Source organism: Dreissena polymorpha, chromosome 4 (assembly GCF_020536995.1).
Source record: "Dreissena polymorpha isolate Duluth1 chromosome 4, UMN_Dpol_1.0, whole genome shotgun sequence".
Taxonomy (NCBI): Eukaryota; Metazoa; Mollusca; class Bivalvia; order Myida; family Dreissenidae; genus Dreissena; species Dreissena polymorpha.
In genome coordinates, this window is record NC_068358.1 from 13269777 (window position 1) to 13295174 (window position 25398).

Below are 25398 nucleotides of genomic sequence, written 5' to 3' on the forward strand. Positions count from 1 at the left end.
CAATACCTTCAAAACCTTGTCAAAATCCCATATTAGTGTGTATTAGTATTCGCAATACAGTTATAAAAAATTCTTTTCGAATAATGTAACGCTCGGCTGGATGTATTGTAAGCGATTAAATTACATGTTATTATGAATGGTATAACATCAATTACCTTGCAGAGGTAAATTTTAATTTGCTTTCGTAGTTTTATACCAAGTTAAAATGCCGACATAATGCAAATATAATGATACATAGTTACCATTCATGTTGAACTCAAAAGACTTAAATATGGCAGAATTGGTTCACTGAAATTCAAATATGAAATAAACTAAAAATTGTTACCTTTATTAATGTCGAATAATTCTTAGTTCTTTATTAATTTGTCAAAACAAGGCTCACCCAAATTCATATTTACCAAAGACACTTCTAGGACAGGAACTCATTGCTGGTTCTATATGAAATAAACCACAAATGATCAGTGAGGTACCATGTTAGATTCTCAACTGTATGTTCATACAATTCAGGTAGTAATATATACCAAAATTGACACATACACATTGGGTGACGGATGGCAATATTATTGACTTAAACACGAGTTTAATTGCCTGAAACGGGGTGGTTTTAGGTGTATTTGACGTCGGCTTACATCACTTGTGCATTTAGAAAGCGAGTATGAATTATCATTAACAACATCTGTATGTCATGAAACGCCAATTTAAAAGCTATTTGTAAGGTAACACACCGGGCATCCTAATTACATGTTGACAACCTTAACCAATATGGTATTTTGAACTAGATGAAAACACGAAAAAGATCATGTTTTTTCTTAGGTGTTTTGTGACAGGGCATTACATGCTTATTATATTAACAGCGAATTGTATCTTAACGAATTTTGGTATTTAAATTGCTTGAGTATGATTCATTTATTATTTTGAATCTCTTCTTATGTATTCTTTAATTGCCATTTTGCAAAAGTGTGCATTAATCCCTTTTTTAACCATTATACACAAAGGACTGTCATTTATCGGAACTAGTATGCTTAATTTTAATTATTACCATGTACACATATTACAATCTTACGACCATTTAACAGTGGATAAATAGTGGTATGTGTTGTTAAATGAAATGCATGACTAAAACACGTTATCTGAAAGCTGTATGCATTAGGTAATGTGTATGTATTAAGCAAAAGTAGAAACCACAAATCGATGGGAAACACAATCAATACGTTTCTTTAAACTAGCTTTTCATCTTGATGTACACATGCTCGTTTCGTTGACAGTGTTCGAAAAGTGCACATGATAGTAGAATTGAATTATCATCAAGATTGTGAGTAACGAAACAACAAAAGCAATTTGAATTATGCCTTCATGGGTAAATATTCTACAAAACGACATAATTAAGACGTTAAATGAACGAATAGAGGCTTATTCTAAAGAAAAACAGAATATATATTGCATTTGCTTACAAAATCTAGTATTGGAATTTTAGTGTTTTTTATAACAATTTTGTTTCATAGGTTCCAACATAAGATTCAACAGATAATATAATTTAGATAAATAATCATTATATGAATATGAAAGACAATATATTACAGCAATGGAGAATACTTGTTTAAAGTTTGCATTACCAAAACTTTATGCATGAAAACCTATTATTATAATAAACATTAATTTCTTTAAAAATTAATTTCTTTTATTTGAAGTAGCGAATACATGTCTACAGTAAATAAAAGGTTTAAATCTCGTATAAATCATAAGATACAAGCAGACGACAATAAACCATGCGTGAAATCGATTTCAGTAGTGACTGTCTGACGTCACTAATACGGTATATATGCTTGTGCTCCACCTATCTCGTTCTTTTTGCGAAATAGCTTTGAATGAGAAACTTGTGTTTACACATCCATAACACGTAAATCTACCATGTCTGGTAGAGGTCGTAGCGTGCGAAGACGGGTTGGGCAAGCCGTAGCGAAACAGACGGAGAGAGGGGCGGGGAATGCGGGCGGCAGTTGATCCGGCCCCGGTGAAGGAACAAAGGTCCAGATGGCGTAGAAGGAATGCGGCGGAAACGGCGCCGGTTCCAGAGGCGGCATCAGCTCCTGTTTCTGGACCACAGCCAGAGGTGGCACCCGCAGCAGCGCCACCTGCAAAACGTAAACGCACAGACGATAACGCCGCAAATGGTGAGGTTGTTGATTTCTGTGATATTTGTCGCACAGCCGATGTAGTCACAACGTGGGTAAGCACGAGGCACAAGCGTGTAATGCAAACAAAATCTTTTTTAAGTCAAGTAAGTCAAGTCTGTCTAAAATGGATAATATTCAAAGAATTTATATATTGCATAGACAAACTAATGATGATACATCAATTTACGTGTCAGCGTCGCTTACACAGCGACATGTATTTGTTGTGGCGAATATGTTAAAGGGATCTTTTAACGGTTTGGTAAATTGACAAAATTGAAAAAGGTTGTTTCAGATTCGCAAATTTTCGTATTAGTTATGATATTTTTGAGGTAACAGTATTACTGAACATTTACCATAGTCCAATATAGCCATTATATGTATTTTTTGACGATTTGAAAACCTAAAAATTATAAAGCGTTGCAACACGAAACGATTGAATAATTTAGAGAGTTCTGTTGTTAAAACTTACGAAACTACGAAGATTGCTTATATAAGGTATAAAATACTAACACTGTGTACACCCGGCGGAATAGCCGAGTGGGCTAATGCGTGTTTACTTCAGACTAACTCCAGGACTCCGGGGATCACTGGTTCGAGCCCTGGTACCGGCTACTTTTTTTTCTTTTTTTAAATTTTATTCTTGATTTTTTACTGGAGCTTTTAAGATCCAATGTTTACATTTATCAATATAAAACATTTAATGACAAACTTCAAAATATGCCAAAATCTGTGAAAAGGCCACTTTAATCTTGCATTATTGCTTAAAACCGCCCGAGTCGATATTACTCACAACAATTCAGTTATTTCAACTGACCAGAATTGATCAGTATTCGTCAGACACATTCTAAAGCTTAACTCTTCGATTATAACCAGTCCTATTTACTACCGATTATTTTTTATTTCTTACTCGGGATCTTTTGAATATATTAGGATATCTTGATGTTTATTTCGTGTGTTAATGTTATTCGTGAAATGTTATTTCCATTTCCTCGTTAAGCATTTATTATTACATAATATATATATATAGTATATATATATATTCCTTGCCTGATGGTTTGAGGATAATAATTCAAAACCAACGATCTTGCCAAGGCAGTTCAATTTTATTTGTGTAAAGCGAGACAGAAAATACGGTGTGCGTGAAGCTTAGATACTGATAATAGGGGTGTGATTTCGATCGTGATAGGTCGGCTATCTCCAGACTTTACGTAAGACAGTTTTCTACAAAAGTGCTAACTGGTATTAATCGGTTTCTCTTTTTTTTCTAAGTTCATAGGTATATTGTTCTGGTGAATCAGTGACCAATTAACTGGTAACAATAGATTTTTATAATTCCTCGGTGCTGAATAAGTGACCTACGATCAGTTAGCGTACTGTTTTTCCACCCTGATTTATATTATTGGAACTGGGGATATGTGTTTTTGTTGAACCGAATTCTCATATAATTATAGGTCTTTAACCTCAACCGAAATATGTGATTTGTTTCGTTTATAAGAATTTGCTTGCGAAGTATTTTTCTTGCTGTAGGTAAAGACAGGTGTTAAAACATGTACTTATTTCTTTTGTTCTTGGTAACCATTTGCTATTCTAATATGATTATTAAATATGATAAGTATATCTAATATAAAATAAAATGAAAATTATATTTAATAAAAATAAAATTAACAATTAATGTAAATATATTAATCCATGAAGTCAGTGTTTTGTTTTAAATGGATTACACCATACTGATTTTCGCAAAAAATGTGCCAAACATGCCAAAAGCATTAACAAATATGAAACCTAATCATGTACATAGCACAGGTGGTTAGCGTGTTGCTATGATATTAATTAGTGAAAACATCATTTTGAATGATAAATAATCATATTATAACAAATAATTAACTTTTCTGAAAAAAAATTACTATCAAATATATATATAACAAGGTATGCAACTCAAAATCACCCCAAAACGGGGTGCATCGCTTTGAACAGCCATATATTCATCAATTGTGCAGCGATTTTCACGATCTCGGTCTTATTCAACGCAGAAATGAATTTCCTTTCTGGAAATGTATATGTCTTGCAATAGTTTTACAAATGCTGTGTCAACTTTTAAGAAATAACACGATACGCAACTCGCATGACCCAGTTGACAATGATCATGCAGTCTTTAAGACTGAAATATTCACGGAGTAAAGGGCATCTTCCCTACAAAGTTCATGTACCTCGATACCATGATTCAATAAAACGTATGAAAAAACATTATTACCGTTCTTGTCGTTACGTTATGCATCACGACTATCTTTCCAGCGCCGTTTGAAACCTTTGTTTACATACATTTCAACTAACTGACATTTCAAACACACGAGTGATTTCATTGGTCCAATGCGGAGGTGTATCTTTACAACTGGAGATTTCATTCATAAAGACTATATTGTCAACTGGGTCATGCGAGTTGTGTATCGTGTTATTTCTTAAAAGTTGACCCAGCATTTGTAAAAATATTGCAAGACATATACTTTTCCAGAAAGGAAATTCATTTCTGCGTTCAATAAGACCGAGATCGTGAAAATCGCTGCAAAATTGATGAAGTAATTGCTGTTCAAAACGATGCACCCCGTTTTCGGATGATTTCGAGTTGGATACCTTGTTATATATATATTTGATAGTGCTTTTTTTTCATAAAATTTAATTTTTCGTTATAATATGATTATTTATCATTCAAAATGATGTTTTCACTAATTAATATCATAGCCACACGCTAACCACCTGTGGTACATAGCGGAATCCTCCAGACTATTATTAACCTGTGACCTATGCACGCTTTGGGTAACATGAGCGCCGGTTTCGCATGATGTCCGCTTCCTCGCATTTCAAAACAAAGAAAAACTACTTATTAGCACAATCAGTGTGGTTGTGTTTGGATCTGGATCGATTGAAGTTAATACTTTGTACGTTTAAAGATATGTTTTAAGTTTTTTCCTGTACACTAGCAAGTTATCAACATTTATAATATATACGATATCGGTACGAAACAAACGTGGCTGCGTGTGTGAAAAATGCATTACAACTGGATTACACGACACACTATACACGTGCAAGTGAATGACATGCATAAATAAAGAGTGAGCTGCGCCCATGATGCGGTCGATGGTAAAGTTAACATGGGGCGGGTTATACGAGTTTTGCAAATGCGGTCATAAAGCAGACGGAGTGTATTTACGAATTAAATCGGCACTATGGGACAACATAATGTAAACATGATTTAAACGAAATGTGAAGGTGTAAGACAGCGTGTGTTTAGGCTGTTAATGACATTATTATTCATCATTTAGGCAAATGGCGTTGTAAACAATGATGCAATGGTCACGTGGTTAGAGCGTTTTCGGGGACTGGGCCCGTTTGCGAACACGGCAGCAACTCCAATGCCGGCTTATCTATGGAATCAGAGGGGGTAATCACGTGACAAACAAGATGGCGACGTCCATTTTGAGGCATGTATTTTTCGTCGTTTTACACCCTGTATTACTTGTATTATTATTTTTTATTCCGTTCACTTTCCAGCCATATTATGAAGAAAGTTACTGGATTTTATTTCATAGTAATATTCGCTCTATATCTCGACTTTACTCGGTGCAAAATTTCTTAGCGTAATGACCTAATTGGGGCTCCACTAAGAAAATTTGCGGGGAGTAAAGTCGAGATATAAAGGGAATTTAGATACGAAATATACGCTAATCACCTTTTACTGATATGGCTGGAAAGTGATAATTATTTACAAAATAAACAGAAGTAATAAAGGGTATAAAACGTCGAAAGATAACCGTCTCGGTATGGACTTCGCCATCTTGACTATCACATGATTACTCCCTCTGGGGATGTATGGAATGTATTTAATATAGAGTTAAATAATTGGTACTCGCAGGCATTTCTAAAAACACGCAATTAGCATATAACGGCGATATGTTTATTTAATAAATTTAGGGAGTTGTATAGGTAAGCGGTAGTATGGCCAGCTCACAGGGTTGTCATTTTATCATAGGATTAACGTATGGTACTGCATTTCGAACATTTTTTTGTAAGCAAAATGCTCCAGGGCGGTCAAGCAAAGGCCTGTCGTGGATAAAGGAGCCCCATATATCGATTTTTATGTTGTATTCGATTCTGCCTATGGTCGCTCAAGATAAGCTTGAATCTGTATTGGTCAGGAATATCTCTACGTTGGAATTTAGTATCGTTTATTCAGAATCAGCGAATTAGAATTTATTAAATATATTAAAAGGGCATTTCCGGCGAGCATATTCGTATGGGAAAACACCCGGTTTTTCAGAAATGATGGCGTTCACTTATCTGACGTCGGACTCGAAATATATATATTTAGATTCGTTGCGCGAGTGTTTATTAAAATTAGTTTTAAACATGTCATAGAATTTGGGGGAAAATAAATAAATTTATTTTGTGGCGGAAATTCTATGTCTTCTGGAGGTGATCGGAACCATTAACATTATAAATAGGTAACTATATATTGATGTACATACGACCGGTGGAGTTAAACATGACATTTTGTTGTCACCTATCACGTAGTGCTCGTATGTGTGAGGATGACAGGAATGCTTCCAAAATTATTTTCGGAATAGTATGGATGTTCTAGTACTCGCTCGATGGCACGGCCTGCTTAGGCGTACCTGCAATAGCTCATTTTGGCTTGAAAACTTACGGTACGGCGTATCGAGGATTTATTTGACCGGTGACGGATGGCCCTAGCGATTTTGCATGTATGTTATGTTGCATGGTACAGCGTACCGAGAATTTATTTGGCCGGTTGCGGATGGCCTTAGCGATTGCGCATGTATGTTATGTTGCACGGTACGGCGTACCGAGAATTTATTTGGCCGGTTGCGGATGGCCTTAGCGATTGCGCATGTGTGTTATGTTGTACGGTACGGCGTACCGAGAATTTATTTGGCCGGTTGCGGATGGCCTTAGCGATTGAGCATGTATAATATCTATCTGAACCAGCAAGGTGTTCGTTGAGATATGAATTGCATACATTTGCGAAATAGCATAAAATGGTGTGGATTGTCTGTTGGCGATTATTGCATAAACGAGAAGCTAAATCAATAGTGCAACTGGGGTTGGGGCTATCTTTTGGGCTGTACTTCTGTACGCCTCCTCGACATGACTCAGTTATAGTGCTAGTCTATAGCTGAGGTTTATTAACTCTAGTGCTAGTCTGGTGTAAATTATATTCCGCCATTTGGTCATTTAATTCCATTTATATTTTTGTATTGTTCCTCTCATATGTTGTTCAAATATGATATAAAATTTGTTTACGTAAGGTATCACATTAAAACATAATAATGAATATGAAATGACAAAGCTGGCTTTTCTTGTAATAATTCATCAGCCTCGCGTAGAACAAATGGATGTCGCCAACAGATCAGGGATCAATTTGATAAGTTGTCTACTGTAACCGAACGTGCATGACATAGACAAATGGTAAAGGACGGTTACACTTTGTAATCCGAATAACTCTAACCGGATGAATGTATCGAATCTTGGTTAACGAATGGGGTACTGAGCTGCTTTCTGAAATAGTAATGAATTGGAACATTCACTTGATATTGAACAAAAATCATGATTGTTTTCAAAACAAAACTACTATGTAGGTGATGTCAACGCTATTAACTTAATTCCTTATTCAGAATGCCAATATTCCTTATTAAGTATGCCAATATTTGCAATACCGATTGTTAGATTTTTAGCTCATCTATTTTTTGAGAAAAAAAATGAGCTATTGTCATCACCTTGGCGTCGGCGTCGGTGTCGGCGTCGGTGTCGGCGTCGGTGTCGGCGTCCGTTTAAGTTTTGCGTTTAGGTACACTTTTCTCATAAAGTATCGATGCTATTGCATTCAAACTTGGTACACTTACTTACTATCATAAGGGGACTGGGCAGGCAAAGTAAGATAATTCTGGCTTGCATTTTGACAGAATTATGTGCCCTTTTTATACTAAAAAAATTGAAAATTTTGGTTAAGTTTTGTGTTTAGGTCCATTTTATTCTTTAAGTATCAAAGCTATTGCTTTCATACTTGCAACACTTACTAACTATCATAAGGGGACTGTGCAGGCAAAGTTATGTAACTCTGACTGGCATTTTTACAGAATTATGTGCCCTTTTTATACTTAGAAAATTGAAAATTTGGTTAAGTTTTGTGTTGAGGTCCACTTTTTTCCTAAAGTATCAAAGCCATTGCTTTTATACTTGCAACACTTACTAACTATCGTAAGGGGACTGTGCAGGCAAAGTTATGTAACTCTGACTGGCATTTTGACGGAATCATGTGCCCTTTTTATACACAGAAAATTGAAAATTTGGTTAAGTTTTGTGTTAAGGTCCACTTTTTCCAAAAGTATCAAAGCCATTGCTTTCATACTTGCAACACTTACTAACTATCGTAAGGAGACTGTGCAGGCAAAGTTATGTAACTCTGACTGGCATTTTGACAGAATTATGTGCCCTTTTTATACATAGAAAATTGAAAATTGGGTTAAGTTTTGTGTTTAGGTCCACTTTTTTCCTAAAGTATCAAAGCCATTGCTTTCATACTTGCAACACTTACTAACTATCGTAAGGGGACAGTGCAGACAAAGTTATGTAACTCTGACTGGCATTTTGACGGTATTATGGTCCCTTTATACTTGAAAATTTGGTTAAGTTTTGTGTTTTGGACAAGTTGCATCTTCTTGACACTAAGGTCAATCTCAACTATGCATGGCCACATTACCAACCTTGGGGCGCCCCGGCAACATAGGCCACGCCCACCCGAAATTGCCTTTTACTATAATTTCTTCATTACTACACCGATTCACTTCAAATTGATACTGAACCTTTCTTATGACAATACGGTCAATCTCAGCTATGCATGGCCCCATTACAAACCCTAGGGCATCCCCCACATAGGCCACGCCCACCCAAAATTGCCTTTTACTATAATTTCTTCCTTTCTCCACCGATTCATTTCAAATTGATACTAAACCTCTCTTATGACAATACGGTCAATCTCAGCTATGCATGGCCCCATTTACAACCCTGGGGCGCCCCGCCCACATAGGCCACGCCCACCCAAAATTGCCTTTTACTATAATTTCTTCATTTCTACACCGATTTACTTAAAATTGATACTGAACATCTCTAATGATGATAAGGTCAATCTCAACTGTGTATGGCCCCTTTACAAAACCCTGGGGTGCCCCGCCCATAATAGGCCACACCCACCAAAAATTGTATTTTACTATAATTTCTTCATTTCTACGCCGATTTACTTCACATTGATACTGAACATCTCTTATGACAACACGGTCAATCTCAACTATGCATGGACCCATTACCAACCATGTGGCGCCCCTGGTTCAAACATGCGGCGTGCGGATACGCGTCGGCCTCTGGCTCGCCATTTCTAGTTTATGATTAGATTCGATTGATACTTTGACAAAACAACTCTTACCTGACATACCACAATTGACTCCGTCCAAACCATCCCCCACGCCCCCCCCCGAATACCCCCTCAATCCCCCCTCAATCCCCCCTCAATCCCCCAATTATTTTTTTTTAATTAAAGATCATTAATAAATGACCACCACACCCTCAAACTATAACGCCCCACCCCCACCCCAAAAAAATTAATGTTTATGCCCCCGGTAGGGTAGCATATAGCAGTTGAACTGTCCGTCAGTATGTCAGTCAGTCTGTCTGTCAGTCCGAAAAAAACTTTAACATTGGCCATAACTTTTTCACTTTTTAAGATAGCAACTTGATATTTGGCATGCGTGTGTATCTCATGGAGCTGCACATTTTGAGTGGTGAAAGGTCAAGATCAACCTTCAATGTCAAATGTCAAATTTATGGTGTCTGTCCGTCCGAAAACTTTAACATTGGCCATAACTTTTTCAATATTGAAGATAGCAACTTGATATTTGGCATGCATGTGTATCCCATGGAGCTAAACATTTTGAGTGGTGAAAGGTGAAGGTGAAGGTCATCCTACAAGATCAAATGTCAAATATATGGCGTCTGTCCGTCCGAAAACTTTAACATTGGCCATAACTTTTTAAATATTGAAGATAGCAACTTGATATTTGGCATGCATGTGTATCTCATGAAGCTGCACATTTTGAGTGGTGAGAGTTCAAGTTCAAGGTTATCCTTCAAGGTCATCCTTCAAGGTAAACATTTTTTTAATTCAAAGCGGCGTTCTCATGAAGCTGCACATTTTGAGTGGTAGAAGTTCAAGGTCATCCTTCAAGGTCAAGGTCATCCTTCAAGGTCAAAGGTAAAAAACAAATAAAAAAATATCAAAGCGGCATTTTAATGAAGCTGCACATTTTGAGTGGTGGAAGTTCAAGGTCAAGGTCATTCTTCAAGGTCAAGGTCATCCTTCAAGGTCAAAGGTAAAAAAAATCAAAGCGGCGTTATCATGAAGCTGCACATTTCGAGTGGTGTAGATTCAAGGTCAAGGTCATCCTTCAAGGTCAAGGTCATCCTTCAAGGTCAAAGGTCTAACAGAATATAAAAAAATAAAAGCGGCGTTATCATGAAGCTGCACATTTTGAGTGGTGGAAGTTCAAGGTCAAGGTCATCCTTCAAGGTGAAAAAAATAATAAAAAAATTCAAAGCGGAGTTCTCATGAAGCTGCACATTTTGAGTGGTGGAAGTTCAAGGTCAAGGTCATTCTTCAATGTCAAGATCATCCTTCAAGGTCAAAGGTCAAAAAAAATTAATTTCAAAGCGGCGTTATCATGAAGCTGCACATTTTCAGTGGTGGAAATTCAAGGTAATCCTTCAAGGTCAAGGTCATCCTTAAAGGTCAAAGGTCATAAAAATAATAATTCAAAGCGGCCTTCTCATAAAGCTGCACATTTTGAGTGATCGAAGTTCAAGGTCAAGGTCATCCTTCAAGGTCAAATGTAAAAAAATAAATAAATAATAATTTCAAAGCGGCCCAATAGGGGGCATTGTGTTTCTGATAAACACATCTCTTGTTTTTTTCAAACATGGTTAAAAAACACAAATATTTATTTGTATTATTTTATTTTTGAAATACCGTCCAACCATCCCATCCAAGAATCGCCCCCCCAATTTTTTTTTGCTTTATTTTTGCATTTTTGGAAGATAGTGTAATAAATGACCACACCCCCACACTATACACCCCTCTTCACTCCAACCCTCCATCCGTTGGGATTGAAATTGAGATAGGTCCCTACACCTTTAAAAAGAAAAATAGATGAGCGGTCTGCACCCGCGAGGCGGTGCTCTTGTTTTACTTACAATTTTAAAGTTCAAAGTTACATCATTCATGGTGAATATATACATTATTAAATTTGTTCTTATATGCTTCATGACAATTCCAACATGCTTGTTGTCTATTCGTTTATACTTTATGATTGTTGCAATATGTCAGGTGACTGTTTAATGTTTGTGTGTTCATTATTCCTGATTCATAATTAAATAACAAATAATTTCACTGTCGTCAATGTGTGCTTTTAAATTTTAACAAACGTGATGACACTGTAATCTGAAACCAGTCATAATTTCTTCATTTAAGCGTCATTAACAACGGCAGTTAGCAACAGGCAGTAAGCAGAATGCAACTAAGCCGTGTGCAAGTTAGCAAATTCCCAGTGCCACTGGGAACACAATAAATTGACTGCAAGTAATTTTTTTTGATGTTGAAAAGTTGCAGTTGCAACACCAGAAAATATACATGTACTTTAGACAGGACATAACGGGACTCATGTGTTGGAAGTGTGGCACATCCAAATAATTTCAGAAAAAGAAATCTACCTATGTATATTGTATATCGACCTCATAATTATGAAGAAGCACACCTGTGGGTGTAACTTTCAGATTTCTCTAGTCTCTTTACCAGACTATATTTAAAATTGATACAAACATATACTATTAAAATATATCATTGAACATAATGTTCAATCAATTTGGAAATCAATAAATGTAATAATGTGCATATATATATATATATATATATATATATATATATATATATATATATATATATATATATATATATATATATATATATAATTTTTTTTCCTCTCGCGACGTGCCTAGTGTTCCAAGCAGTAGCTTATCAGCGCGGGCTTGTTTTCGAAAACAGGAAAATCGGGCGCTTGTACAGCGCTAGTCAGACAAGGTACCACTTGGCATAGGCAAGAAGCTTGGCCGCCGAAGCGGCTCGCAGTGGTGCCGGCCGCATACACACCCAGACAGTGGGAAGAAACCACAGGCCTGCCCTCGGCGGTGCGATCGGGGCTAGAATTATTCAGTCCCGAGACGTTCAGTCGGACATGCCTTCAATGCGAAGAGCCTTGACGTGTCCTCCAGCTCGGCACGGTCTTTCAACCGAAGCCGGGCGGCATCCAGTCGAAAGAAAGATAGTGTTCGCGCAGTGGTTGCGGAGAATCGGCCGCATTCGATTGGCTAATGAGACAGATTAAAACCAGGGCTAGACAGCTACGCAGAGAAACGGAATAAAGTTAAGTGAAATACGCCTAATTTTTCTTTATAAGAATTGATGCTATTTCAGTAAGTATTGAGTTATTTTCGGGGACATGGACTGCAAGAAAAAAAGAGATTTTTTTTCAATATTAAAAAGTAGGAGAATCAACTATTTGGTCATGTTTATTGTAGCGCGAATGATTTCCACGTCAGTCACTATGCAAAACATGATTGAATGCTATATATTTAATAAAATATATGGATATATATAATATTGGATGCTAATAGTTAACAAAACTTAATTATTATGAGGAATTTTAACAGCTTTATAAAACATCAATAGTTTATATACTAATGGCGCACATACCGAGGTGAAAAACTCCCGTTGGCGTGAAACATACCGGGGGTAGATCCTGTAAGTAAATACCTTACATCAAAGTTTATTGTCTCATAATAATATTTCTAGTAATCCCGTAAAATTGACTGTTTTGACAAATACTGACACAAAAATATAAGATTGTAAGTGTCTGTTTATTGAAAACAAATGAACTTACCTGTTTCGGTAACGGTGGTTTACCAACGTGACTGTGGCAAACGAACCGGTCTACTTTGCATTTTGCATCTTTTCCGCTCTTACTCGAATTGCTCTCCTCTCGACTTTTCTTTTTGGTTTTCATTTTTATATTGTTTTTTCATCTGTATCAAACACTGAATAAACAATGAAAAAGTAAATAGTTTTGTAATTATAGTAATTAAGAAAGTAGATTTTGTCAAATGTTATGTGTGAAATTTTTTAATAACTATTGTTGCTATTTTTGAGTGATGTATTTTTATCCCCACGCTTTTCGGAGAAAAAGTGGGGATAATATGGTTATCTCCGCCGTCTGTCCGACCGTCCTGACCACTATCTCCCCTACACTATTAGCACTTGAACCTTGAAACTTACACACACTGTAGCTATGAGCATATGTGCGACAGTGCACTATTTGGAATTTTGATCTGACCCCTGAGTCAAAATTTATGGGGCTTTTGGTTGGGCCCCAGATATTTTCATGCAACCGCGATTCGGAAAAGGCTCATAACTACTGTGTACCTTCAGATATTGCTTTCATATTTGGTACACATGTTTTTCTGGACAACACCTTTCCATGCGCATGACATTTTGGAACTAGGGGCCGCATTCAGGTTTCGAAATCTGAGACCGCGATTCAAAAAAAGCTCATAACGTCTGTTTCCCTTCAGATATTGCTTGCATATTTGGTACGCATGTGTATCTGGACAAGACAATACATTTTAGAAACCACGGCGCACATGCCGTGATCGCCCAAATGGGGTGAAAAAACGTTGAATAAATGAGGTACAGTGCATTGTTTAAAAAGCCGTTGAAATGGCAAGCTCCGTTGATGTTGAACCTACATTTCCACGCGCAGGGCGAAAGCAGGACCGCCCTAATGCACCGGTTGCTACCGCATTTGACTACTGGAGGGTAAATATATCAACCATTTGCGGACCATTTATTTGCAGAACTCCAACAACGGCTTTTACAAGGAAATGAAAGATATGCCATGCAGTACCTATTACCAGATCGTGTCCAAGACCTCAATAATCAACGAACAAATGAAATCTTCTCGGCAGCACAGGCGGACCTTGAGGTTAACATGGAAACATTTCATAGAGGATAGACAAAATCCGCTATGAACATACACAGATTCCATCTACACCTTCTCTGGAAACCAAGCTGCTCGTTCTAACGGAAGACTTGTATCCGAATATTGCAAGGTGCTTCCACCTGTTGCTTGCGATGCCAGTAGCAACTGCCTTAGCAGAACGTTCGTTCAGTACCATGAGACGCCTTAAAACCTACTTGAGGTCAACTATGACTACTGAACACATGTCTGGACTTGGTCTCATGAACGTTCACATGGATAGGGAACTTAATGCAGCTAGAGTTGTTGAAATATTTGCACAAAAGAGGAAAAGGCGTTTGGCACTTATCTTTCATGACAATTGAACTGGTAGATTTATACACAAGCAAAGCTAAATGACAATGACATACGATGTCTACCATTTGATAAATTAAACCACAAAGTCAAATCAGAAATAAAATTTGAACATACTATTATCATTATAAGTATTTTTACGTCTCATGACTTCTTGGTCTGTCACAACACGTGAAAGCACTTTTCAGATAAAATACAGGATGTAATGTTAAGTGCCCAATATCCCCTCAAATACACCTCAGCGCCTACCATTTAAGTTATGATTTTTAAAGCTTCTCGGGGAGGCCCCCCCCCCCGAACTCCCACCAGCGGTTGTCCTTAAATTCCAGAGAATTTTAATAAAAATATTATGTTTCGTCGCAGAAATGACGTCACACGACGTACTAAGTTATATATTTCGTAATATAAAATAGGGTTTTCCTATTTTCGGTGCGCGTAGGACACATGTGGACACATGGTTTGGGGGCATTTAAGACATTCCATGCGTTGGCAAATAAAATCCATCCACGAATACAGCTCGAGCTCCGCTACTCCACAGAGCAGCTCAAATTCCTAGACACTATGACGACAATTCGATCAGGAAGGCTTGTTTCAGACGTATACACCAAACTAACAGATAGGCACCTCTACCAGCACAAGGACTCGTCTCATACCAAGTCTACAAAGAAGGCCATCCCGTACGGCTTAGGTGTGAGGCAAAAACGAATATGTTCGGAATAGACGGTCTACAAAAATCACAGAGAGGAGGTCAAAGAGCAACTACTGAAGCGAGGATACAATGGCCGATTCGTCGAGACAGAACTAAAGAAAGTTGATAGCAAAAGCGAGAAGATCTGCTGCGTACGAAGGTGCCTTCAAAAACTTCTTTCAGGGTACCGCTCGTTATCACTTTCTCCAGAGCGCAACCAGATGTCTGCCATATCCTCCGGAAACACCTACCAACACTCCACACTTCCGATCAAATGAAAAACGTATTTCCTGAACCCCCGTTAGCAGCATTCAGAAGAGACTGCAACCTGGAAGACATTTTGGTACATTCAAACACAACCGAATGTTTTTCCGGGTCCCAAACAGGAGCGGACCTTGTGGGGGCACATAGATGCGTAATCAGTCCATGATGGTGGCCCAAAAGTTCAGTGATACACCGGCAAAACCTACAATGTGCGGAACGAGGTCACCTGCAAATTCATCAATGTAGTCTACGCTGTGCACTGCGAACGCTGAAAGAACGTCGTATACGTAGGGGAAACGGGAGATACCCTGTACCAACGACATCTCCTTATCCTGTCACGAATACGAACTCGACTCATGGGACTAGAAAAATTAAATGGGTGAGTACCGGAAGACCATTGACCAACTTTGAAAGCGCAAACTGAGGACTTTTAAAACATATGGACTGAACACAAAAGACTGATAAAATTGGCGCGCAATGTCACGTGTTACAATATAACGTCACTTCCGCTTAACATGATATGCGTCACAAATAAATGCCTCTGAAGAAGACCGACAGGTCGAAAGCTACGGTAAATTTAATCAAAGTTTTATTTTTTATAAACGGCTAAAAGCTACTTTGTAATATGCAATAACGTGAAACGGAATATATTGAATTTAAATGACTGAAGAAAGTAACTGGAAAGATTTGTCAAAATGAGAGCCATAGGCAGTTCGTGCATGATTGTATAAATTCAGAACTAATTCCTACGGGATTCGACATAAAATGGAAAATGGATCTTGAAACCAAAAGGTATGAGGACGCCAATGTATCAGACATTTTACACAAAGCATCGCTTTCTCTGATGTTCGAAAGTGTCGCCGTCTGTGACCGTGTTCTAAAACTGAAAATGAACTATGTAAGAAAGCTTTCATCACTTACCAGTAAACCGGCATCAAACGATTGCGTTCAACATACATTAGATGCTTCATGCACACACATATTAGCTTCTTGTCGATGTCGTAGATAATTCCGCATTTTTCCAAAAGAGATGGAGCCTATGCTTAGGAGATGGCGCTAATGATAGGAGGTATTGCCAATGCAGGGTGAATCAATTAACAGTCGTACCGCAATGACATTATCATATGACGTACATTTGATAAATAATGTTATTTCTTAGTATATTTAATTTATTTGTCAACGTTCATACGAAGGCCCAAATCTTTACGGAACATAAACACATTCTATAATAAATAAGATGCAGTCTATTAAAATATATAAGTGATCCAATCAATTAAGACGTCACAGACATGAATAAAACATAGTTTACTGTAAATTATATGTTTGCTATCTCTTATGCCATAGATCCCCTTTGTATATAACCTAACAACAGTATAACAGGTAATATATAGTACTGTAAATCACCATGAGTTTAACATGTCACATTATAAATCACTCATAAGGTATATATCATCAGCTATTTAGTAATAGTATAAAAGCATCTCTCAACTGTTAAAACAGAATATGACAATAATTGTACATGTAAATGTTTTTTGTCTTTATTCTGAATACTTTTTTCCAACTCTTTATCTGAAATTGTATAATTATTACTATATGATTTTCAATGATATAATTAACTGAGATATCTTATCCCTACAAATCATCTATGATTTCGTTTTCGCATAGGTGATTGCCATTGGGATTGTGCATTAATGCACAACATATTTAGATCTAACACTGTTATTAATAATGTTCATGCAAATATTTGAATCCTTGGCTATATTATTATTTTTTCTCTTCTTTTTAATATGATTTCAATTTTACTTCATGTAAATGAAATAACATTACCAATACTAAGATAAATATTCCTCAAGGATCATCTATTTGAAAAATAGGTGATCCATCTTGGGGTTAAACTAATACTGAATGAACACGCATAACCTTTTCAACACAACTTTCATGCCTTTATATGTATTCCTGAATAATCATAACAACAAATCTGGAAATAAGAATATTTTATACAAGTGTAATTGCACTTGCTAAATAATATTGACTTAGAGTGTGGCTAAGGGAGGCTATTATAAATTTGTAATACAAAATCCATATAATCTTTTATTATAACAGACCAAATGTGATTCTTGATAAATTTGTGACATAAAATCCAGATAAAGTTAATATGTTTTCTATAATATTACAGAAATATCATCTGTTTATTTATTAGTTATAAGACCCACTGTATAATAAATATCTAATAACTTTGTTTACATTGAATCAAAAGTGTCACTGTTGTGGATGCTCTGAACCTTGATATTTAAACTATTTCATAATTAGAGGATCAGTATTGTACATAGGCACTACTATCTTTATCAGTCTATAGACTTATAGTTTCTTGATAAACATACTATTTAAGAAAGTAAAAGGTACTTTGATATTAACCTTTTAGACTAACCAAAAAATAGCAAACTGACTATATGAGATTTAAAGGCCATAAATGCATATCATAATTTAAGTCAGAACTAGTATTAAAATGGGAAAAAAATATACGCGGTTTCTTTCTCTATCTTGACATTATTTTATGTTCCTTATACGCGGTTTCTTTCTCTATCTTGACATTTTTTTAATATAGACGGGTAAAATTTATATTGTACTGTTGTTATATAAATGTTGTGTTTCTTTCTCTATCTTGATATTATTTTATGTTCCTTATACGCGGTTTCTTTCTCTATCTTGACATTATTTTATGTTCCTTATACGCGGAGTACCATGCTAATTTAAAACGTATTGTTTATAAACATGAGTATTATGCATAAGCACATAGGCTAACCGCTTATGTTTTGTTCACATGTTTTGTTTTATAGTCGCACTGTATGTGTGTTTTTTTGTATGTTTGTATGATTTCAGAATGTATTGTCTATTTATGTTGTGTATGTGTAGATGTCTTTCCAGTAGAATCTGTGTGCGAACTTCAGCATGTTTGTATTGCCTATTTATTTGTTTTGACAGAGATAAAACGTATTGTGTATTTACTGCAATTGTGTATTGTGTATTGACTGTGGTAATTGATAATGGCTGTTGCTGTCTATGGTATGTTAACAAAAATGTCATCCTTTGTATTGAGAATGGATAATTTAAAGATTGTTTCATACAACTGTCGTGGTCTAAATGATGTTTCAAAAAGAGCTGATGTTTTTAAATATCTAAAAAGTCTAAATGCCCATATATATTGTTTACAGGATTGCCATTTCACTTCTTCAATGGAAAAACAAATTTACTCAAATTGGGATGGTGAATGCTATTTTAGTTTTGGCACTTCTAATTCAAGAGGAGTTTGCATTTTATTTAATAAATGTTTGACAAATCTAAATGTTAAAGTGCACAATCAAGAACAAGATATAAAGGGAAATTTATTAATTCTAGACTTTACAATAGATAACCATAGATTTACTCTGTGCACTCTTTATGGACCAAATACTGATACTCCTTTGTTTTATAGTCAACTTTTTAATATAATAGAGACCATAGGTAATGAGTCTTATATTTTATGTGGAGATTTTAATCTAGTACTTGACGTGAATATTGATTATGCCAACTATAAAACTTTGAATAATAATAAGAAGTCAAGGGAATTGTTATCTTCTGTAATCAATGATAAAAATCTAATAGACACTTTTAGAGTTATAAACGGGGATACAAAATGTTTCACTTGGCGAAAGCCTAACACTGTCCAACAAGCTAGATTGGACTTTTTTTTAACAACTAATGATTTTAGTCAGTATATTAGGAAATCTGATATACATGCTAGCTACAAATCAGATCACTCCCCTATCACTCTGGAATTTAATTTTAGCAAAATAGAACATGGAAAAGGCCTGTGGAAATTTAATAATTCATTACTTTATGACCTAGAATATATTCAATGTATAAAACAAAAAATTGAAGAAATTAAGCAACAATATGTCTTACCTGTGTATAACATTCAATATCTTAACACTATAGAAAATGATTTAATACAGTTTACTATAAATGATCAACTGTTTTTAGAAACTTTATTAATGGAAATCAGAGGTAAAACCATATCATATTCGAGCTTCAAATCCAAAAAGAGAAAAGAAAGAGAATATTATATTTTAAAAGCAATTGAGGACATTGAAAAACAGTTAACAAATGAAAACATTGAAGAGCTCAATCTTTTGCAACAAGAACTCATAGGCATTCGAAACTTGAAAATGAAAGGCGCTTTCATTAGAGCTAAGGCGAAGTGGATTGATGAAGGCGAAAAACCCTCAAAATATTTTTGTAATTTGGAAGCACAATATGCATCTAATAAAAACATTCCTTTCATTGAAAACGATGAAGGTCAGCGGCTATTTGATAATCCTGGTATTTTAAAAGAAGCTGCCCAATTTTACAAAACATTGTATACAAAGTCTGTCTTTAATGACTCTTATAATGTACATGATGACCTTAAAGGAATAAACACAATTAAATTAAACACTGAACAATCTCAATCATTAGAAGGCCTTCTTACACTTAAGGAAATATTAATTACTTTAAAAAATATGAAGCATGACAAAAGCCCAGGATCAGATGGTTTTACAGCAGAATTTTTTAAAGTTTTTTGGAAAGATTTAGGCCACTTTATAGTGAGAAGCCTCAACTATGTTTTTACCTCTGGAACCATGTCAATTACTCAAAAACAAGGTATAATCACATGTATACCTAAAGATAATAAACCCAGACATTTTTTGAAAAACCTAAGGCCATTAACACTTTTAAATGTAATTTACAAGCTTGCATCTGGGACTATTGCTAACAGATTAAAAACTATCCTTGATACTCTTATTTCTAAAGATCAGACAGGATTTATTAAAGGCAGATATATTGGTGAGAATACCAGACTTTTATATGACATTATGCAATATACAGAAGATAACAATATCCCTGGACTCTTGATGACCATCGACTTTGAAAAGGCGTTCGATACCCTTGAATTTGATTTTATAGAAAAAACATTAGATTATTTTAATTTTGGTACAACATTGAAAAAATGGATTTCACTTTTCCTACATAATACCTTGACGGCAATTCAAATCAATGGGTTTTTGTCAGAATTTATAACAATTCAAAGAGGTTGCAGACAAGGAGATCCAATAAGTTCCTATATCTTCATTCTGTGTGCTGAAATTTTGGCAATTAAAATAAGAAATTGTAATGAAATTAAAGGAATAGTGATAGAAAATATTGAATATAAAATTTCTCAGTTTGCTGATGATACATCTCTCTTTCTGGATGGCACAGATGTTTCCCTTAATGCTACCCTCGATCTTTTAAATAACTTTGCCTTATGTTCTGGATTGAAAATCAATTATGACAAAACAAACCTTATATGGATTGGCTCCAAAAAGTTTAGCATACAATCAATAAAAACTAAATATAAACTAGTCTGGGGCACAACAAACTTTAAAGTTTTAGGAATATTATTTGATGTTGATTTAAAGAAAATAATAGAAATAAACTTCACGAGTAAACTGGAAAAGCTGCACAATATCATAAATTTTTGGAAAAGAAGAAATTTAACACCCCTAGGAAAGATAACAGTTGTTAAATCACTACTACTTCCCCTTTTTACACACCTGTTTGTAGCTCTTCCTAGCCCAGGAGAAAAAGTTTTAAAACAAATAAATAGCCTTTTTTCCAATTTTATATGGGATGGACCAGCAAAAATCAAACAAACTATTGCTATTAAATCATATGATGATGGAGGAGTTGCCATGACTGATATATATGCTTTTGAAAAAACTATGAAAATGACATGGTTAAGGAAAATTGTATCAAGTAATGGAAAATGTTTCCAACTTGTATATTCTATGTTTGATGTGAAGAAAATGTTTAATTTAGGAAAAAAATACATAGAAAAAATTATGATAAGTTTAAAAAATTGTTTTTGGAGAGATGTCCTTACATGTTACATTGAGTATATTAATAAACAAAATGTCAGTAAGTGTGAAGATATCCTAGATATGCCGTTATTTTATAACCACAATTTTAAGATAGGTGGGAATATTATATATAACAAAAAAATGTATGATAGGGGAATTAGATATGTAAGAGATATAATGTGCACTTCTGGAGAATTTTTAAAACAATCTGTATTAGAAACTCTCATTGGCGTTAAAGTTAACTTTCTTTTTTATGAAGGTTTAATTAGAACTGTGAATACATTTATCAGGCTATCAGGACTTCCATCTATTAAAAAGCCAAATATACAATGTGCATTTATATCATTTTACTTGAATAACATTGTATTTGGATATAATCAAAACAAACTTGTCTATAAATGTTTTAGCTATAATACAGATATACCCACTTGCCATTTAAAATGGAATACACTTTTTAATAACGTTGAATGGACAAAAGTGCATGCACTTGTTTTTATTATATCTAAAGACACTTACACTCAGTGGTTCCAGACAAGAATTGTTCACAGAATCCTAGGAACCAAATCTTTGTTATTTAAAATGAACATTGTTCATGACAATTTATGTTCTTTCTGTAAAGAAAATGAAGAAACCCTATTACATATATTCTGGGACTGCATTTTCACAAAGAGAATTGTTAATTATGTTGTAGATTTTTTAAGATCCCATAATGTGCAAAAATGTACTGATATTTCATGTCAAACAATGTTATTTGGTTGTACAAGTATTAACATGACTGATATTAATATTCTTATTCTTGAAATTAAAAAGTATATATTTGTATGCCAGAGAAAGGGTCTATTACCTTCAATAAGGGGGCTGAATAATTATCTTTGCGTAGCATGGGAGATTCAATCTAATACTAAATGTAAAGAAAAGAAACTACTTAACTGGTCAATTGTAAAACTTTTTGTAGATCAATAGAACAGTGTTATTGTAAATTGTGTTGTTTACTTAAAATATTTAATACCATGGTCGTTTGATTAATGTTTTTAATTGTCTGAAGTCAAAACGTTTGATTAAAGCTTATGTTTTTCTGAAGTCCAAACAATTGTCTTTTTTGTTTCATAACATCGCATGTATGTGTCTGTGTATGTGTGAACTGTAGGATTGTGTCTATATAATGGAATGCATGGATTTTATTTACCTCTATTATATTATTCATTTGAATTGTTAAACAACTATATTATATACTAACAGAATAACATGAAAACTAATGATACACTTTGTAATGTATGGAGGTGAATAAAGTTTATTATCCCCCGCCATAGGCGGAGGGATGTTGTTTAAAAAAAAAAAAAAAAAAAAAAAAAAAAAAAAAAATCTCTTATGCCATGAGAATATACAACTTATTTTATGTGTAATATATTCTTTATATATTATGTTTTACAAATTGTTAAAATATAAAATAAATGAATGAATGAATGAGTTCGATATACACCAAAAATTTGTAATACTCAATAAAACCAATAACTTTATGTTCTATATTATCACAATCATTCATCGACAGCAATATTTATATACAGCATGATGATTCACGAAATAAATATAAAATAATACTTCTTATTGAAACGAAGATATGTGTCCCTTAATCCAAATGCTTAATATACTAAAAGATCAAGTTCGACGAATCTTAATTAAGCTGATATATGTTGTTTTTCCCACAATCAAATAAAAAAATGAAGATAGCTCGGTACTTTTCGTTTCACTTTTTTTGTATAATACATTTTAAATTAATTTTCTTATAAAGACGAGCGTTAAAATCCATAAAGACATTATTATAAAACTACTTTTTTATAATTAAAAACGCACGCGACTCAAATATGCTGAAGTAGTCAACTTACAAGCAAAAATTTAAGTCCTGCAAACATTATTGCTACCATAACATAACATATTTTACTTTCACGCCATCTCCTAATCTGAGCGCTGCCTCCTTGGCATTGGCTCCATCTCTTTTTGAAAAATGCAAATTTATCTATTAGATCTGACCAAGTTTTATGATGATTGAGCAATAAATGATTAGTTTAGTGGAAATATCTAAGTTTATTAACATGTAAACTGTCAATAAAGCTTATATGTTAAATTTCAAGGCGTAAACAGCCTTAAATTTAACAAAATTCTAAGTAGAGTTGATATGGGGAATAAATGCTGTACGCTTGAATGATATCATATAGGCCATTCCTGAGAAACTAGCATACCGAAAACCTAACTATGTCTATTTTGAATATATGCAAATTTTTAAGTATAACAAGGCAATTAATTTTGACAAATTTCAAACTAGTTTCCAAACTTAGCCCATGTGGTAATTTCAATTAAGGGCATAAATGTGTGAAATTGTAATTAAAACATAAAAGCCGATACTGGAACACTGGCTGACCAAACAAATAAACCTGCTCTTATAGTGTATATGCAAATGCCCATGTTTAAAATGGTCATTTTTTTATAAAATATCACACAAGTTAACAAGCTGTTTTACATTGATATTACTTATTTAAAGTGTGTGTGTGTGAGTGTGAAACTCCTCAGGCCATTCATGAGAAACTAGTTTACCGAAAAACTATAACCTAAATATAAAGAGCATATGGTAACTCCTACGTTTAAGATGGCCCCTAATTTTTGCAAATTCAAAACTCGAGTCAGCCAACTTGGCTAATGGGGTCATTTTAATATTGAAAAACTATATTTTCTACTTAAAATGAAATCCATCGAGCCAAATGGTTAACCTATAAAGGACGCCGACGCAAATCGCGATAGCTTATCATTTCTTCGACAGGTCGAGCTTGTTTTGTATTGTTTTGTTTTGTATTGACTCACAAAACTGTGCTGCACACAAAATGTAAATACATATGTATATAACTGCTTATTTTTGAACATTTTAAATGTAAATTGTGTAAATGATATGACACAATTTGTCGTATAATGCTTAATTAGACGAGTTCAAGAATGTTGTTAAGTTGCGAGTTTTTTGCCAGCGAACTAAAGACCTTGTCACACTGTTATTTTGAGCTATAAGTGATGAAATTGCATGGTGTCGTTTTGAAATTGTAAACATGTCTATGTAACAGTGATTTCTTTTATCTCGCAAAATATCTCGCCGCTACATGGCTACTTTTTGGGGGTACATTTATGTCGAAGGGATCTTAAACACTCTCAAATTTACCGAAGAGATTCGATGAAAGTTATCATTCAAAGACATACAATGAGTTTTGTGTGTGTTTAGGAGACTTACAAAACTCTCTGATAACATTTTGTCATTAACTCGTGAACATGTCGTCTAAATCGTACAGATTCTTACATTCTCGATTTGCGAAAAGGTATCGTATGCTGATCGAACTGATTAGTTTACAGGTGTGTTTTAATGCCATGGTAATTCTGAAGAGAACTCGAACAAATATCGTGTTAATCAAATACGGAACGAGAAGACGATGAGTTCGGATGTTTTCATCACATTCTTAGAAACGCCAAATAACATCTATTTTTCAAACAATATTTTTTATTAACGTTACATCCTTTGACTTTGCCTTATTGAAATGATATTCATAGCCCAGATGAGACGCCTTTATTTTGCAGACAACACGAAATAACACTTAGAAGTAAAATAATACAACGCTTACCTGTATATGACTTACTTAGCACACAACTGCGTAGTTCAACTACAAATGGTATGGTTATTTGTTTATATTTGTCTGGTTTTAAGATATCATTCTTAATCATCACTTTCACGATACAAACATGTCATTTGTCCATGATTTAAGTTCCATGCATAACGGTGGAATAACAAACGGGCAAACAGTGTTGATCACCGAGTAACGTAA

The 25398-nt window shown here is 34.7% G+C and overlaps 1 protein-coding gene across 4 annotated transcripts; it reads right to left on the bottom strand.

The window, feature by feature from the left end:
* Nucleotides 1-25398, bottom strand: LOC127879578 (uncharacterized). Of its 4 annotated transcripts, none has more exons than XM_052426523.1 (4): nucleotides 25213-25398; nucleotides 13229-13382; nucleotides 13027-13087; nucleotides 1-2132 (listed from the first exon to the last, which is right to left on the bottom strand). In XM_052426523.1, exons 2-4 carry the CDS (start codon nucleotides 13349-13351, stop codon nucleotides 1783-1785), a joined length of 534 nt encoding a protein of 177 aa, XP_052282483.1. In that variant the 5' UTR covers nucleotides 13352-13382; nucleotides 25213-25398; the 3' UTR covers nucleotides 1-1782. The 4 variants fall into 4 exon arrangements, with proteins under 4 accessions (XP_052282483.1, XP_052282485.1, XP_052282482.1 ...); XM_052426525.1 differs by having other exon boundaries at nucleotides 13042-13087; nucleotides 25198-25398; XM_052426522.1 differs by having other exon boundaries at nucleotides 25198-25398.

What these genes read in the sequence shown, in the direction of transcription:
- LOC127879578 (XM_052426523.1), bottom strand. Translation starts at nt 13,351, where the DNA reads ATGAAAACCAAAAAGAAAAGTCGAGAGGAGAGCAATTCGAGTAAGAGC. An exon ending in AACCACCGTTACCGAAACAG is followed by an intron (nt 13,088 to 13,228) that starts GTAAGTTCATTT and finishes ATTTACTTACAG; the next exon opens with GATCTACCCCCGGTATGTTT. An exon ending in CCTCGGTATGTGCGCCATTA is followed by an intron (nt 2,133 to 13,026) that starts GTATATAAACTA and finishes TACGTTTTGCAG; the next exon opens with GTGGCGCTGCTGCGGGTGCC.